At 32.5% G+C, this 12,713-nt stretch overlaps 1 protein-coding gene and 2 non-coding genes across 3 annotated transcripts; 2 read left to right on the top strand and 1 right to left on the bottom strand.

Moving 5' to 3' along the window:
* Positions 1-77: 77 nt before the first annotated feature.
* On the top strand, positions 78-5,948 carry LOC148300216 (uncharacterized). Its single transcript, XM_088275090.1, has 7 exons — positions 78-241; positions 330-442; positions 1,538-1,707; positions 2,296-2,531; positions 4,072-4,259; positions 5,034-5,205; positions 5,715-5,948. Exons 1-7 carry the CDS (start codon positions 239-241, stop codon positions 5,817-5,819), a joined length of 987 nt encoding a protein of 328 aa, XP_088131216.1. The 5' UTR covers positions 78-238; the 3' UTR covers positions 5,820-5,948.
* A 2,426-nt stretch (positions 5,949-8,374) lies between these two features.
* On the bottom strand, positions 8,375-8,449 carry TRNAD-AUC (transfer RNA aspartic acid (anticodon AUC)). The gene has a single exon. It is a non-coding gene; the product is annotated as a tRNA-Asp (tRNA).
* A 1,968-nt stretch (positions 8,450-10,417) lies between these two features.
* Positions 10,418-10,492, top strand: TRNAD-AUC (transfer RNA aspartic acid (anticodon AUC)). Its single transcript has one exon. It is a non-coding gene; the product is annotated as a tRNA-Asp (tRNA).
* Positions 10,493-12,713: the final 2,221 nt, after the last annotated feature.

Below are 12,713 nucleotides of genomic sequence, written 5' to 3'. Positions count from 1 at the left end.
CTGCGTTTCTACAAAAGATATATTGTTTCTGTTTTTCACATAAATTGTCTCTGTCTTTTGAGTTTTGTCTGTCGTGCGTTCTGTCATCGGTTTTCGTTGTCGTCTGGCGGTCTTCAAAACTCGGTGCTCATTTCATCAATATTTTAGCGGTTTCCCTGAAATTACTTTTGTGGAATGATCTCACTCACAAAAAAGTGACTAGTTTCTTGATAAATTTAATTGCCACTTAAATTTAAACATGGTATGGAAACTAATTTAATATGTTTTGGTAAAACATAGTTTTTTTCTTGCAACCTTATTTTTATATGATAATTTGTTTTTTGTTGCAGTATGCTCTTTTGCACAAGAAGGATAATGCTCATGAAGATGCCATATGGAGTTGTGCTTGGAGCAGAGTAACGGAGTTGTCAAATAAAGACAAAGAAGAGAATGAGAATTCTAGGTTAGAATTAATTATATTATACTATCGTTATGAGTGCAAGTACATTCGTTATGGGCTTTTACATTTAAATTTCAAAATTTTGCATTTCGGAAGAATTATTTCAAGATGTTTTAAAATATGGAAACCCGTCGGTAGCATGTCATGTGAGTATACCAGTTTGTGCATAGTGATTAAAGCTGTTGTCTGTTGTGTAGCAGTTAGTGCATTTAGCTAGCTTGCACGAGGTGCCAGGGTCAATATCATGAAGAGTGTCAATTGGGTTAACATCGCCCATTTGCAAGAACAATATCACTGCTTAATTTTTTTGATTTTGTCAGTTGACCATTTGAAGCTCTATAACTTTGTTAAGTAATCATGTTGCTGTAATATATAAAAACAAAATTATGTAATGAAGTTTTGGCGATTCTGTGGCTTTCTCCTAAATACATTTTGAAAATCCCAGATTAATATTCCAAATTTGTATTATGACAGTTGTCGCAAATAAAAAAAGCCTTTTTATGCATAAAATATGTTACCCTGGTAATTTTTTTTAAGAGTTGTAATATGGTGATCTATTGGAATATACATACTCATTCATCGTCTTCCAAAACATCAATTTAATTTGTCATGTGTTCAGTTTGTAAATACTCTTGCATGGTGAAACAGCTGTCACCAGATATAATTTTCTAAATGAATTTGTTTACAAAGATTCAATAACTTGCATGAGTAGTCTTACGCAGAGTATTTTATTTTGTGATTGCTGGGGAAATTGAGTGAAAAACCGCAGGCAAATTGCTCACAACTTTATCGCAAAACCATAAGTGTCCCTGCCACTTTGACATTGCACGCTTTCCTATTTTACTACACTATTCCTGTTTTCCTGATCAATATTTTAGTGGTAAATTGCATACATCTAAAGACTTCCAAAGCCCGTGTCAGTTACAGTATGTATACCAGGCTTTATAATATTTTGCTGTTTCTTCACTGAAAATCACACATGGCCAAGCAATTCATATGGCCTGTGCGTTTTTTATGTACATATAGCACATGCACTATAATGTATGTATATTGATAAGATGATATATAGAATTACACTCTACAATATCTATTTTTCAGGGATTCCATGGTTTCCAAAGTTGCCGGAGTGACTGACTATGTAATCAGTGGGGGACTAGATGATCTCGTTAGAGTTTGGCAAGTCAAAAATGACAAACTGGAGCTGAAACATAAGTTGGAGGGTCATTCGTTGGGAGTCGTCTCCATAGCTGTTAATTCCACTGGAAGAAGTAAGGAATTATTACAAGTAAATATGTCTTTAAAAAGAGACAATAGATATAAAATTGTGTGATATCATTATCACCAATTCACGTCATTTTGTAACTAGATGATTTATTCCAAAGACATTTGCTAGTTCTATTGTTTCAAGCAAAGATTAATCATTAATGACATGCTAATAGCTTTTTTTATTTGTATATTATTTTGAGAAATAAAAAGACTTTGTGTTTTGATCCAAAATTCTATATTCAAAACATTTTTTTATTTGTAATTACATATTCTTTGTTGTTAACCAGTTCCCTGACTAGCCCAAACGTGACTCGGGTAAATTGTATACTCAGATTCGTGAGTCGTGCTTTGCCCGAGTCAAATATCGACCCATTTGGTTTTATTGAATAATTTGAGCGGTGTTCGGACAGTCTTGTTTCGACTTGTGGGTGACAATTTCCTAAACTGACAAATTTTCTTGCCAAAATTCAACAGTTAAGTGCTAAGTAATACATCTTGCTATCACATTTCAGTGTCGGGCTGATCTCTACATATCATCTGAATGGCCGTAAATACCTAAGAAATTTAATAAAAACACATTTTCGTTTTAGCTATCGCTAGCAGTTCCCTGGACAGTTCCCTTATGATCTGGGATGTCACAAGTGGTGACAAATTAATGACCATGGAGACGGGACCAGTTGATGTGTGGACTGTAGAATTCTCCCCGGATGATAAGCATGTGATATCAGGCAGTCATGCGGGGAAGATCTCAATGTATGGAGTAGAGAGTGGAAAGCAGGAACAAACCTTGGATACTAGTGGAAAGTTTACCTTGAGTATAGCTTATGTAAGTTTATTAAAAAAAAAATTATCCATTGGCCATTTGTATTTACATAGTTATTATCTAATTATTGCTTTACACATCTCATGCGGGCTTATCGAGCGTAAGTTGATGAGTGTTGCGGGCATATACCTTTCACGTGACGTATTTGCGTTAGCACCCCGAATATGTTTATTGCGACTCAATATAAATAAGAACTATAAAATAAGAAATATAATCACTTACCTTTAATATTATGTTTTTACGCTCACTTTTTTACATGCACTTAATAATTTTTAAATATAAACTAAAAGCAATTATACATTAATAATACATGATAAAATTCAATATTTTACTAAAGAGTGGGACAGTTCCGAGTTATAGTGTTATAATAAAGCTTTAATGGAAATTCAACAGATGTCACTATAAACTGTAAATATCGCAATATAATAAGCAAAAAACAGTAGCTCTCATCACAGCGCTAAAAAAATTGGTAATTATTATTAAACTATTATCTCCTGCAAACGGCGATTGGCGTACTGTAAAACTCGCCTCCCGAATAAGATGTGTAAATGAAGTTAAATAGAAATATTCCCGCCATACAGGCTCGCTCAAGTGGAAAATATCTAGATTTTAGAATAGGACACATTCAAAATGTTGCAAAAAATTATGTATTCAAAGTCACTGATGAAATAACTGCTTGGATACCAGTTTATCAGGACTTCATTGTATTTTTGTTGCAATTCTTTAGTATGGAGAGTTTTTTTGAGTATTAATCTATGGATTAGATTACTTACCATTGAATACAATACTTATGCCTTTTTTGCTACTCCTGATTCTTAAAGAGACATGTCGCTCACTCTTTTCAACAACGTCATATATATTTATGTATTAATTTTAAATCAAACACAGATTTTTTGAGTCTACTAAGTTGTATTTTATTAACAAAAAACACATAAAAAATATTATATTGTGACAATTGTTTCGCCTTGTTAGGGCATTATCAAACGAATGTAATAAAATACAACTTAGTAGACTCAAAAAATCTGTGTTTGATTTAAAATTAATACATAAATTAAAATGGAGTTCTACAAATTAAACGCCAAGTCAATAAATAACGTCATATATCAAAAATCGTCAATTTTCAGTTGTGCATGTTTTCAAAATGCCCAGAAAATATACTATATCCCGCAAAAACGGCATATTTTTAACTTAATATTTACCCGCTACAGGGCATAAAGTGTTGTTTTTGCATTTTGAAGAAAAGGTATTGTTTAATTGTTTTTTTAAATATACTTACTTAATATTTTTCAAATGGAGAAAAAACATTAAGGTTTTACCTATAAATATCTGTTACACAGTAAAAAGTTCAATAAGTGGCTTGATATTTATTTTTAATAGATTGTATTATATTTTTAAACTTTAAAAACGATCTCCTGAAAAATCAAGTTTTTTGATATTTGACGTTGTTGAAAGGAGTGAGCGATGTGTGATGTTCGATGATGTTATGTATAAGTTATTATGTTTATATTTCCTCACAATGATATGAAAATAATTGTTGTTTCAGAGTCCAGATGGAAAATACATAGCCAGTGGTGCTATAGATGGTATTATCAATATATTTGACGTAGCCCAGGGTAAACTAGTCCACACGCTGGAAGGACACGCTATGCCCATCCGCGGTTTATGCTTTTCTCCAGACTCCCAGCTTCTTTGTACTGCATCAGATGATGGTCACATCAAGCTGTATGATGTGTAAGTGTGAACGTCCTTTCCTAAATGCTTAAAAGCCATCATGTTTCAATTTGCAAATTGATTTTCCATTCATTATTAATGCTAGAACCATCAAGTCGCAGCCTTTTTATGATTTATTAAGTGAATGTGCGATAGTAGTTACTTTTTTTATCAGAAGATTCATTTATATCATCATTGTATTTATTTAAAATAGGTATTCTAAAGTTACATTTTAATACATATTTATACACAGTTCTTAAATCAATTATTGCGGTATGTAGGTGCCAAATAAATGACAAAAATTAAAAAGATTTACCAGTTATAAAAAAAATAAAAAAATAAAAAAAATTAGTCAGTAATTTATTGAAGAGATTGTTAATCTTATTGAAGTCTTCATCAATACATTCTTCTTCCCTTCAAACCCTTATCCGCACCCCAATGGTGCATAGGGCACTGCATTATATAAACGCAGTGTTATCTTGATCATTAACACACGAAGGAAAGGTGATCAGCCCTCCCCCTCAGGTACCAGCCCAGGGTAATATTGAAAAAATATGAGAGTGAAAAAATCATTTATATTTATTTGACCCCCCCTGGGAATCGAACCCGGGACCTCCAGAACGGTAGCCGAGCGTGCTGACCATTACATTACGGAGGCAGACTAAATCAATACATGGTAGAATTTAAACTTCTGTGTGTCAATTATTTGTTAATATACACTTTTTTTGTCGGAGTGAACAATGAATGCTTTTGTTTATTTGATTTATGTTAATTTTGTTTATTCTTAAATTTCAGACAACATGCTAACGTGGCTGGAACGTTATCCGGTCATGCCTCATGGGTGCTGTCAGTGGCATTCAGTCCGGATGGGAAGTATTTTGCTTCGTGCAGCTCTGATAAGACAGTCAAGATTTGGGAAGTTGCATCTAAAAAGTGTATACAAACTTTCAGTGAACATACAGATCAGGTAATTTTACATACATTTATTTTAAACTACGCTATAGTCCACGTATATTACTAGTACACTCTATAGTACTAGTACACTCTATAGTCCATGTATAGTACTATGTAGTACACTTTAGTCCATGTATAGTACTAATACACTCTAGTCCATGCATAGTACTAGTGCACTATAGTTAATATATAGTACTAAAACACTATAGTACATGTATAGTACTAGTACACTTTACTCAATGCACGGTACTAATACACTATTGCATGTATAGTACTCTAGTACTATATGTACAGATACTCTAGTACTCTAGTACTATATGTATAGTATTCTAGTACTATATGTACTAGACATTCAAAATATGTATGAACAGTTTACTATTACACATCTCGAAACCGAAAAATTATTTTTAAAGTTATAAATATAAGAAGGATAATTTACTCTGAATTTTTTGTCTACTCTTGTAAATATGTATTATACAACCGTTTTAATAAATAACCTTATCTTTGGTTGCTTTTTTCTAGGTTTGGTGTACCAAGTTTAACCCAGATAGCAATCGACTAGTTTCAGTTTCTGAAGATAAGTCCATCAACCTCTATGAGTGTCCTGTCGATGTAACGCCAATATAAAATAAACATTTTTTCCTAAACTTAAAAACATCAGTGTTTTTTATTTATTTTCCTAAAGTATTATTAATTTTGCATTTATTATAAGTAATAAGCATTTAAAAAATAAAAACCGTTAAAACATACTTTAAACATGGTTTTCATTAATTATGGGCATTTAGATTTAACCTTTCAACAAACAAACAAAAATATGATTGATGTAAAAATATTCATATAAAGGAAAACTTTGGTTCGCTGAACTAGATCCTACCTGTAAAGCGAAGTGTGTAAATGAAAGGTTTGTATGATAACGATTTCTAGCTAAAAAGGGGCAATAAGCTAAGCTAAACTAATTAACAATTTAGTTTAGCTTAGCTTATTGCCCCTTTCTAAGGTGGTAAGGGTGGTAAGCTATTTTTCCATTGTTATGGATTATATCTATTGACGCAATTAAGTTTACAGTCTAAATATATCTTTCTTTTCAATAAGTTAAATTGTAATTAAACTTATTAAAACACTAGCCAATAATTTACAACTTTTGTTTTGCAACTGGCATGAAAATACCTGATCTTTATACACTTTGCATAGCTGAATTCAAAAACGAAAGCAAAAAAATGTAGCATGTTAGATTTTTTAGTAATGGATATTTTTAATTCAGATATTGACTTTATCTTATTATTTATGTAAACATATAATGGATAAACATATAATGCTATCGTATTCAATATTAATAAGTTAATATATTTCCACTGTTACTCCATAATTATCAATACTTTTTTTGAATCCATTAGACCTTAGACAAAAACATGTCTAGATACCAACTACTATTACGGTTTCAACGTATGGGTTCCATACAAACAATAATATGACTGTAACATCAAAACTTGATACAAGCTTGTCACCGTATAGATTTTGAATAAAAACGATTATCTTGGTCCAAATCAGTCATCAAAATTTCAGTTACAAAATCATTGTAGCTAGTGCTGTTTATATAATTTTTGTTAACATATTTCATGGTACGTGCATTCATTTAAACATATCGAATGGTGAAATAAGGAAAGAATGCAAAGCTGAGAGATAAGCGTTATCGATAAAATTTAGAAATGTGTGTATATGGGGCGAATATACTGTTGGAAATAGGAGCAGAGAAAGATCTAGGGAAATTTGGTATGGTCAAGTTTATTGAATACTTGAAAGCGGTCAGAATAATCGGCGGGTATGTATAAGGAGATGCATGAATGTAGAAGTGGCGAAGAATGTTTGCAAAGACAGAGTGATGTCACATTCTATTCTTTCAGCCTACCTCTGCGGGAAGCGGCGTGATGGTTAGTTAGAATATGTTACCATATAAATTTAAAACAAACAAAAAATCCCATATTACGAAGCTAATTGTTATGATTTTATACCAATGAACAGAATAACAAGATCATGACTAAAAAAAACAAGTTTTAAGAAAAATACGTAAAATAAGAAACTTACAACCCTTATCCGCACCCAATGGTGCATAGGGCACTGCATCGAATTGACGCAGTGTTTTCTTAATCATTACTTACATGAAGGCAAGGTGATCACTCTTGCGCTTCTGAACCAGTCCAGGGTAATATTAAATAAATATTACAGTGTAAAAATCACTAATATTTATTTTCACCCCTCTGGGAATCGAACCCGGGACCTCCAGCACGGTAGCTAAATACGCTGACCATTACACCACAAAGGCGAAATAAGATACAGGACAATATTTTTTTTATTTAAAACAAGTAAACAAAATGAATTAAGATTTTCTTCTTCTTGGTGTAGGCCTTGTGGCCTGTTTTTAAGAGAGGTTAGCCTCCTGCGATGTCGATTCCCAGCTATCGATCCATCTCTTTGGTGGTCTGCCTGGGAGTTTTTTTTACTTTGGGGTTGGCCGTAAAATGCGATGTGGGGGAATCTGGATGGTTCCATTCTCCTCACATGCGCATACTATTGTCTCCTTCGTTGCCTTCCCCACCTAACGATATTTTGGATCTCGCATATTCCCCTGATCCTGACTCTTGCCTGATATGCCTCTTAATTAAGATTATGAAGTTACCAATTCATGTCAATTTTAAATTCCTCAAAAAAAAAATAAAAAAAATCATGTACCTACTTGGCTTTCCTTGCGTTTTACGCTACGAGCACATTGTACTACAAAGATATCAATGAGTAGGTACCTACCTCGAAGAATTTCTTTTTATTCCCTACGCTTAGCAAACGCCATGTTAGATTTTTATTTGAGTGATTTCAAATATCGACTTTTGGAGCGATATACTCAATTTAAAACAAGTGTTTTTACATGAAATTGTACGAAAATACAAACTCACAAATACGATTAAAAAAAACCTTTTTTAATTGAAATTTATTAGATTCTTTGAAATTTATCATCATCATCATCATCAAACCCTTATCCGCACCCCAATGGTGCATAGGGCACTGCATATAAACGCAGTGTTATCTTGATCGTTAACACATGAAGGAAAGGTGATCAGCCATCCGCTTCAGGTACCAGTCCAGGGTGATATTGAATAAATATTAGATTGAAAAAATCACTTATATTTATTTGACCCCCCCCTGGGAATCGAACCCAGGACCTCCAGAATGATAGTCGAGCGTGCTGACCATTACACTATGGAGGCGGATATTTATTCAGAAGAGAAATGTACCTACCTGGTAGTCAATATGCATATCTATGTGGTTTAACCCAGCATTTGTGAATAATGATTTGGACATGCTCATAATATTGTTGGTTTAAATAATAATAAAAGATAAAAATATATTTTTGGTGTCTCCTAGATCTATTCTCGAAAGAATACAGCAATGAGGATTTTAGCTATTTACTTTGCTGGAGATTTCCAGAGATGGCGTTCCGAACAAGCATGCTACCGTGGTTGCTGCATGCAGGTTGCTTGTATTTAGCGTAAAAGTAAATTACAAAATCGAAGCGTGTAATACTGATGTTTAATCATAGGATGAATGCAGTGATGGGATTCAAAAATTTCCGGTTCGCCCTTTACGTATAACCCCTACCCCCCCAATCAAAAACATAGTTTTTATGTTGATGCATTTATTTGTTTTTTATTCTGCACATAAACAGAATATTCATTGCAAATATCCATTTTCTTTTCATTATAACAATTAATTTTACCTTCTTATATTATTTATACATTTTTATATTTATTTTCGTCACAGTGAAATAAGTTTACGATGCAATATGTATCGGAAAACATTAAACGGAAAGCTTTATGTTTAATTCAATATTTTTTATTATGCGTTCATAAGCAGCGTCATTCAGAAAAACCACTTTCAAAAGAAAATGTCTTCAACGTTTCAGAGGATAAAATAATTGGTAGGTATGGAATAAAAAAAACACACACACAAATTTATGTGTAGATGTATATTTTTATATTTACATACATATATACACACACTCTGAATAATACTCGAATTGCTGAAATCATTTTAGACAGACAGTAAAATTAATAAGATTTTCTCGTTGCTGTGGCTCAGTCCGTCTAAACGTAAAAGAAAACAAATAAATAGCACATTAAATGCTTTTATACGTGTATGAGATAAAGACTGTTGTAAAGGCTAATATATATATATATATATATATATATATATATATATATATATATATATATATATATATATATATATATATATATATATATCTCATACACGTATAAAAGCATTTAATGTGCTATTTATTTGTTTTCTTTTACGTTTAGACGGACTGAGCCACAGCAACGAGAAAATCTTATTAATTTTACTGTCTGTCTAAAATGATTTCAGCAATTCGAGTATTATTCAGAGTGTGTGTATATATGTATGTAAATATAAAAATATACATCTACACATAAATTTGTGTGTGTGTTTTTTTTATTCCATACCTACCAATTATTTTATCCTCTGAAACGTTGAAGACATTTTCTTTTGAAAGTGGTTTTTCTGAATGACGCTGCTTATGAACGCATAATAAAAAATATTGAATTAAACATAAAGCTTTCCGTTTAATGTTTTCCGATACATATTGCATCGTAAACTTATTTCACTGTGACGAAAATAAATATAAAAATGTATAAATAATATAAGAAGGTAAAATTAATTGTTATAATGAAAAGAAAATGGATATTTGCAATGAATATTCTGTTTATGTGCAGAATAAAAAACAAATAAATGCATCAACATAAAAACTATGTTTTTGATTGGGGGGGTAGGGGTTATACGTAAAGGGCGAACCGGAAATTTTTGAATCCCATCACTGCATTCATCCTATGATTAAACATCAGTATTACACGCTTCGATTTTGTAATTTACTTTTACGCTAAATACAAGCAACCTGCATGCAGCAACCACGGTAGCATGCTTGTTCGGAACGCCATCTCTGGAAATCTCCAGCAAAGTAAATAGCTAAAATCCTCATTGCTGTATTCTTTCGAGAATAGATCTAGGAGACACCAAAAATATATTTTTATCTTTTATTATTATTTAAACCAACAATATTATGAGCATGTCCAAATCATTATTCACAAATGCTGGGTTAAACCACATAGATATGCATATTGACTACCAGGTAGGTACATTTCTCTTCTGAATAAATATCCGCCTCCATAGTGTAATGGTCAGCACGCTCGACTATCATTCTGGAGGTCCTGGGTTCGATTCCCAGGGGGGGGTCAAATAAATATAAGTGATTTTTTCAATCTAATATTTATTCAATATCACCCTGGACTGGTACCTGAAGCGGATGGCTGATCACCTTTCCTTCATGTGTTAACGATCAAGATAACACTGCGTTTATATGCAGTGCCCTATGCACCATTGGGGTGCGGATAAGGGTTTGATGATGATGATGATGATAAATTTCAAAGAATCTAATAAATTTCAATTAAAAAAGGTTTTTTTTAATCGTATTTGTGAGTTTGTATTTTCGTACAATTTCATGTAAAAACACTTGTTTTAAATTGAGTATATCGCTCCAAAAGTCGATATTTGAAATCACTCAAATAAAAATCTAACATGGCGTTTGCTAAGCGTAGGGAATAAAAAGAAATTCTTCGAGGTAGGTACCTACTCATTGATATCTTTGTAGTACAATGTGCTCGTAGCGTAAAACGCAAGGAAAGCCAAGTAGGTACATGATTTTTTTTATTTTTTTTTTGAGGAATTTAAAATTGACATGAATTGGTAACTTCATAATCTTAATTAAGAGGCATATCAGGCAAGAGTCAGGATCAGGGGAATATGCGAGATCCAAAATATCGTTAGGTGGGGAAGGCAACGAAGGAGACAATAGTATGCGCATGTGAGGAGAATGGAACCATCCAGATTCCCCCACATCGCATTTTACGGCCAACCCCAAAGTAAAAAAAACTCCCAGGCAGACCACCAAAGAGATGGATCGATAGCTGGGAATCGACATCGCAGGAGGCTAACCTCTCTTAAAAACAGGCCACAAGGCCTACACCAAGAAGAAGAAAATCTTAATTCATTTTGTTTACTTGTTTTAAATAAAAAAAATATTGTCCTGTATCTTATTTCGCCTTTGTGGTGTAATGGTCAGCGTATTTAGCTACCGTGCTGGAGGTCCCGGGTTCGATTCCCAGAGGGGTGAAAATAAATATTAGTGATTTTTACACTGTAATATTTATTTAATATTACCCTGGACTGGTTCAGAAGCGCAAGAGTGATCACCTTGCCTTCATGTAAGTAATGATTAAGAAAACACTGCGTCAATTCGATGCAGTGCCCTATGCACCATTGGGTGCGGATAAGGGTTGTAAGTTTCTTATTTTACGTATTTTTCTTAAAACTTGTTTTTTTTAGTCATGATCTTGTTATTCTGTTCATTGGTATAAAATCATAACAATTAGCTTCGTAATATGGGATTTTTTGTTTGTTTTAAATTTATATGGTAACATATTCTAACTAACCATCACGCCGCTTCCCGCAGAGGTAGGCTGAAAGAATAGAATGTGACATCACTCTGTCTTTGCAAACATTCTTCGCCACTTCTACATTCATGCATCTCCTTATACATACCCGCCGATTATTCTGACCGCTTTCAAGTATTCAATAAACTTGACCATACCAAATTTCCCTAGATCTTTCTCTGCTCCTATTTCCAACAGTATATTCGCCCCATATACACACATTTCTAAATTTTATCGATAACGCTTATCTCTCAGCTTTGCATTCTTTCCTTATTTCACCATTCGATATGTTTAAATGAATGCACGTACCATGAAATATGTTAACAAAAATTATATAAACAGCACTAGCTACAATGATTTTGTAACTGAAATTTTGATGACTGATTTGGACCAAGATAATCGTTTTTATTCAAAATCTATACGGTGACAAGCTTGTATCAAGTTTTGATGTTACAGTCATATTATTGTTTGTATGGAACCCATACGTTGAAACCGTAATAGTAGTTGGTATCTAGACATGTTTTTGTCTAAGGTCTAATGGATTCAAAAAAAGTATTGATAATTATGGAGTAACAGTGGAAATATATTAACTTATTAATATTGAATACGATAGCATTATATGTTTATCCATTATATGTTTACATAAATAATAAGATAAAGTCAATATCTGAATTAAAAATATCCATTACTAAAAAATCTAACATGCTACATTTTTTTGCTTTCGTTTTTGAATTCAGCTATGCAAAGTGTATAAAGATCAGGTATTTTCATGCCAGTTGCAAAACAAAAGTTGTAAATTATTGGCTAGTGTTTTAATAAGTTTAATTACAATTTAACTTATTGAAAAGAAAGATATATTTAGACTGTAAACTTAATTGCGTCAATAGATATAATCCATAACAATGGAAAAATAGCTTACCACCCTTACCACCTTAGAAAGGGGCAATAAGCTAAGCTAAACTAAATT

The sequence above is a fragment of the Brachycentrus maculatus genome, unplaced genomic scaffold (genome assembly GCF_059751285.1).
Source record: "Brachycentrus maculatus isolate JH-2025_06_01 unplaced genomic scaffold, ASM5975128v1 h1tg000782l, whole genome shotgun sequence".
NCBI lineage: Eukaryota > Metazoa > Arthropoda > Insecta > Trichoptera > Brachycentridae > Brachycentrus > Brachycentrus maculatus.
The sequence above is the reverse complement of the archived record's forward strand: the minus strand, read 5'-3'. Positions and strand labels throughout refer to the sequence as shown.

Bases quoted from the DNA above. Each gene is read 5' to 3' on its own strand.
- LOC148300216 (XM_088275090.1), top strand. The intron at 443-1,537 runs GTTAGAATTAAT...TCTATTTTTCAG, and splicing joins GAAGAGAATGAGAATTCTAG to GGATTCCATGGTTTCCAAAG. The intron at 5,206-5,714 runs GTAATTTTACAT...GCTTTTTTCTAG, and splicing joins TCAGTGAACATACAGATCAG to GTTTGGTGTACCAAGTTTAA.